The sequence below is a fragment of the Brassica oleracea genome, unplaced genomic scaffold (genome assembly GCF_000695525.1).
Source record: "Brassica oleracea var. oleracea cultivar TO1000 unplaced genomic scaffold, BOL UnpScaffold00959, whole genome shotgun sequence".
Classification (NCBI taxonomy): domain Eukaryota; kingdom Viridiplantae; phylum Streptophyta; class Magnoliopsida; order Brassicales; family Brassicaceae; genus Brassica; species Brassica oleracea.
The window spans coordinates 17,711-23,448 of record NW_013617551.1 but is presented as its reverse complement, the minus strand read 5'-3'; the positions used below and the strand labels follow the sequence as shown (position 1 = coordinate 23,448).

The window sequence follows — 5,738 nt, the reverse complement described above, 5'->3', positions numbered from 1 at the left end:
TTAATCTATTTTTGCATTATTTTATATTATTTGCTATGAATTGCTTTACTATGTCTAAGTAATTCACTGCGTTAGGTTTAGGGTTCAAATAAGATTATGAAGGATTAGCTCCAAATATAGATTGTTGAGTTGTTTGTGATATCCATCAGTTGAATTGCTCTTATTACCTCTGTTCTAGAGTAGTTAACTAGAACCTTGATATTAGGATAATTAGGCGCAAGCGGAAGCATGGTCTGTTACATGAATTAATTCACATTGTGCTAGCATTGATAGGAACAAGAGACAGCCAATTTAATCAAATCTAGTGAACATAAGTCAAACCCTCTCGGTAAAGCTAGCTGGAAGGATCATCGATCGACAACCCTATAGTTGTATGGATCGATGTTCTGAAAGGTGTATCGATCAATTATCCATTGATAATATCAATCAACATTTTCTCCAGATCAACAAAAAACAGTTGAGATCTGAGATCTAGACAATAGATATTCTAAACAAACGATATTTAATAGAATATTATTTTGTTTGAGTTCTAGAATATCCAATAAACTACTTTAGCTTCTATATTATTATAATCCTGATTACCTGACTAGAAACCCTAAGTCTAACGCTTTCTCATAATTGTTTACAAAACCTCAATCCAATCAACCTAACAACTACCTTATTCACCACTGCAATTTACAATTTACTTAATTGACCTAGCTTAAATCATAAACTGTTTTAAGATCTTTTGTGTGCCCCAGCTCCTTGTGGATTCGATCCCTAAGTACTACAATTCGACCTCTTATTTGAGAGAATACAAATCAATTAGGGTAATTTGAGTAATATCATATTTGACGCCGTTGCTGGGGAGCTTTGATCGCCATTAGATCTCGTCTAAGCAGTTTTAAGTCTAGGTTTTTTCTGTTACTCAAAAAACTGATAAAAGTTTTTCTTAATTTCTTTCAGGTGCATGCCCCGTAGTACCAGAAGAAAAAAAGAAAAATCATTGCTTTTCTCAGACCCTGCACTCTTGGAACGCACGATCCACATCGATCGACAACAACACCTTTTCGTCGACCAACACTTCTCAGCAAACGTCGACTGATACTCTTCATCCGTCGACCGACAATCGTAAGCTACCGCCGATTTATATTTCAGCCCGAACATCGATCAACACCTTTCCGTAAGACATGGTTGCAACACTGATCCTAGAGAGGGGTGAGAATGGAGACCTGCATGACCAGGAGGGTCATCTGCGTAATGCAGCAGTTCAGAGGTTAGATGATCAGAGGGCTGTAATTCCTGATCAAGATGATGATATCGCTACAGCTGCTCGACCCAGAACGTTGGCTGACTACAATCTTCCAGATCAGTACTACACCAACAGATCTGCTATTAGTCCTTGTGTTATTCAGAGGACAGACTTCGAGCTGAAACTCAAGTACTTTACACTCGTGGCTCAGACACCCTACTGTGGTTTGTCACACGAGCATCCTATGAACCATCTGAAGCGGTTCGAGGATTTGGTTTCTGCCATTAAAGTTAATGGAGTCCCTGAGGACTATCTTTTCTTCAAGCTCTTCAAGTACTCACTGGCTGGAGAAGCTTCGTGTTGGCTTAAGCAGCTACCACCAGGATCTCTCACATCTTGGGCTGGCATAAAGAATGTGTTCTTACACAATTTCTTTGATGAGTCGCGAACTGAGGACTTAAAGAGCAAGATTTCTACATTCACTCAGGAGCCTACAAAGTCTTTCAGAGCTCCTGAGTCAGATTCAAGTCCTATCAGAGAGACTGTCCACACAATGGATTCAACAAAGTGCAGCTGCTCAGCACTTTCTTCAAAGGTATCGCGATGGCATATCAGATGGCTCTGGACACAGCTAGTGAAGGGAATTTCGACACTAGGAATCCGGAAGAAGCTATGGGACTAATTGAGAACTTGGTGTCTAGCAATAGCACTAAGAACACTGATTTTGAGAGAAGAAAATCGGCTACCCTAGGAAAGGAGGAGTCGGACGATGTTAAGACCAAGCTGGACAGTGTTCAAAAGCTTCTCAAGAAGCAAGTTAACTTTGCAGAATATATGGAAGCTGTGGAGATCAACAATGATTGAGATCTAGAAGAAGATGTGAACTTCATCAGTGGTACAAGCTTTCAGAATCAAAGGCCTGGGAATCAAAGTGGATATAGAAACTCCTATGGGAATGGACAGAGGAGTAACTTCAACCAGAATTCACAATTCCAGAAACCATACAGCAACAACTTCAACAACAACATCAACAAAAACTATGGAAATTCTTCCTATCAGAACGTGCCACTGCAGACTTGAGAGAGCAAGATAGAAGCAATGATTGACCAAGTTCTTGAGGGTCAGCAAAAGCTTATGGTGAATTTCAATGGGAAGATAGATACTCTCTACACTGAGCTTAATTCAAAGTTTGAGACTTGGAACACACATATGAAGAAGTTAGAGACACAAGTGGTTCAGACATGAGAAGCTGTTAAGAAACAAAAAACTTTCATCAAAGGTAATGAAGCACTGAAGTACCACGTCAATGCTATCATAGAAGATGATTTATGGCACGTGTCCAAAGAGGAGAAGCTTCAGGAGAAAGACTTTGATGTTAAAAGCTCCATGAGCTTCGGCGGTTCACAATGGTGTCGACCGACACCAAGCGATGAACATCAATCGATGGATTGGAATGAACACCGATCGACATCGGATGTTCAACATCGATCGACGGAGTCAGTTGCATTATGCGAGATGGTAAGAATCATGACCCATGACGAGTTTGCAGCTAAGCACCCTCATCCACCCAAACCATTTCATGTCAACATCAATCGAAAAAGTGAGCAAACTGCCGATCGACAGAGAGAATTAACCGCCGATCAACAGCCAACCTTAGTCCTCGATAGACGAGCACCTCTTTGCTACCTAGTGCAACTAACCAAGATAAATTTAGCACGACTATATGCACTCAGAAATCCATCTCAACCTTCAGAGACACCTACAGACAACATCAGTGAGCAATCTAAAGATGCACCAGAGCCTATGCAAGTTGATCATGCTACTGTGGGAAGAACCTTTAGGAAGAGGTTCCCAAGCCTCTGAAGAGAGGAGCTAATAATGATAAGGAGATGGAGAGTTTCAGAAAGAGGATTCTAATTCGATCTCTTTCACCACAAAAAACACAGCCTTGTGTAACTCTCCAACTTCGCATCCTTACTCTTGTTGAAAGTCTGTCCAATATTGCCAACCAAGAGATATAAGCAAATCAAGGAACTCCCTGAGGAAACCAATTGATTTTGTCCCATTCAACCTTATTTTTAGGCTTGCGAACCTGATTCCAAGTGCTTGCTGCTGAAAAACTTGATAGGGACTTATCATGTCGTGCTTCCAGAGAAAGATATCATCTCCATCTGCAAGGGTTGGAGGTTTGATAGTCATAATGCGGTCATAGAGATCACTGTGGAGGCGACGCCTACGATGACCAAATTTCCAATTACCATTGACAACTGCATCACAGACATTAGCATCCATAGACAAGCCCATGTAGTGTGTACCTTCAGTCCATATTAACTCCCTTAATTTACCCAGCCCTAACCAGTCATCGGACCAGAAAAAAACGCAGGAGCCACTTTCAATCTCCGCTCTCAAGAAGCAATAGGCTGAGGCCTCAACTTGAGAAGCTTGCGCCATATTCAAAATCCCATGTTATTTTCCTTGATCTCCCAAAAAGAACAATGGCAAAGAAGATTGCTCCGAGTCCATACTTCCCATAGAGAGCTTGGGGAAGAGAATAAACACAAGATGAGTTTGAGTGCAAAAACTGTATTGGTATCTTTGAATCTCCTGAAACCAAGTCCACCTTCAGCTTTAGGAGTGCATATATCTGCCCAAGCCACCTTCACTTTATGAATATTGTTGGGAGAGCCAGACCATAAAAATGCATTGCAAAGACACTATATTTACTCAAGACAGCCTCAAGGTAGGATGAAAGCAGAACTCTGGAAATTCACAATGCCCGAAATCACAGATTTTAATAGCTGAAACGACAAGCATAAGATAAAGCTTTATGAGTCCCTGAGAGAAGCCTCTTGCGAACCTCGTCGAGAAGAGGTTCATAGTCAAGCTTTGTAAGATCTTGAGTAGTAAGAGAAAGCCGGAGGTATCTTATAGGCAAATGTCCTACGGGTAAGCCCAACTCTGAAGTTGTATCTTGGATCGCTAGAACCCACTATCATCAGCATAGATAGAAGATTTTGCAGTGTTGATGTAGAGACCAGATATGATAGTGAACATGTCCATTACGTCCAGCACTCCCTTAAGAGAATGAGGGTGTCCATCTATAAACACAAGGATGTCGTCTGCAAAACTAAGGTGAGTGAGGTTTATAGCCTGACAAGAGGGATGATACCCAAACTCTCCAGCAGAGGCAGCAGCATTAAGCATTTTAGAGAGGATATTTTTCAGAATAACGTAGAGATAAATAGAGAGAGAGAACAGCTCTGGCGAATACCTCTTGCACTGGTGAAGAAACTTCCAGCTCACCATTAATTAACACTGGTAAAGATGTTGTGGAAATGCAAATTCACTACCAGTTAGACTGAGACAATGAAGGACCAATTGATAGTATCAAAATCTTTTAATATATCAAATTTTATTATGCTCCTACCAGTTAAGTCAGCTTTGTAATACCCATTAACTAGATCTGAAGCTAAAATGACATTTTCAAGAAGGAGGCGGTCCTTAATGAAGGCAGACTAGTTCATCTCTATTGCCTCTGCAGGGAGGACTGTTTTTAAGCGATGAGCTAAGACTTTGGAGATTACCTTATAGAGAAGATTGCAGCACGCAATCGGTCAGTAATCCTTCATGGTTTGTACTGTCTCATTTTTTGGTATAAGAATAGTCGATCAAATTTTATATTTTTAGACTATCTATTGCCGGATCTAGGACCACAACTGTCGCTTGTTGGTCCTGAGAAAGTGTCGATCGATTCCAACAACATGGTGTCGATCGATACACCTTTTAGCCCGTCGTTCGATACAACTAATGAGTTGCCGATCGATGAACCTTCCAGGGAGCGTTATCGCACCGGTTTGACTTGTTCACTAGTTTTAACTAAATCAGCTTCCGCTTGTTTCTAGAAATCCTAGCATAATCTAAACTAATTCAGACAAAGAACCGAGCTTCCGCTTGCGCCCTAATATATATAGGCAAGGTCCTATTTAGCTACTTTAGAACGCAGACATTAAGAACAGTTTAGTTGATTCATATCCTAACACTTAGCAATTCTATATTTTTGGCTAAACCCTCATGAATATCTGAACCTTAAATGTAACAAAGAGAACTATTCAGACATGACTAAGAAATTAATAACAACAAGATATAAAAACTGCATAAATAGAATAGAGTAGAAAACTGGAGTTCCAATCACAAATCTCTGAAGGAGTTCGTGGATCTTCTCTCCAAACCTAAGACTCTAAGTGTTTTGCTGTATGAAAGTACGAAAGTAGAAAAGTGTGTGTTGCCTAGAATAATGGCAGAGCACATAAATATTAGGTTAAAACTCGTCAGGGGTAATATGGTATTTCTTGTGGGACTTGGGCTTAAAGTCTGCTGGAACCATTATGGCCTCTGCGCGCTTCGCTGTCGATCGAACACACAGAGTGTGTGTCGATCGATTATCATCCTTGCTCATCGATCGCTAGGCTGCTCGATGGTCAGCTACGGGTCTTTATCATTTTATCTC

The 5,738-nt window shown here is 40.7% G+C and overlaps 1 protein-coding gene across 1 annotated transcript; it reads right to left on the bottom strand.

Annotated features, from left to right (window-relative positions):
* Nucleotides 1-3,205: 3,205 nt before the first annotated feature.
* LOC106320568 lies at nucleotides 3,206-3,682 on the bottom strand. Its single transcript, XM_013758952.1, has one exon. The coding sequence runs from the start codon at nucleotides 3,680-3,682 to the stop codon at nucleotides 3,206-3,208; it is 477 nt and encodes a 158-aa protein (XP_013614406.1).
* Between the last annotated feature and the right edge of the window lie 2,056 nt (nucleotides 3,683-5,738).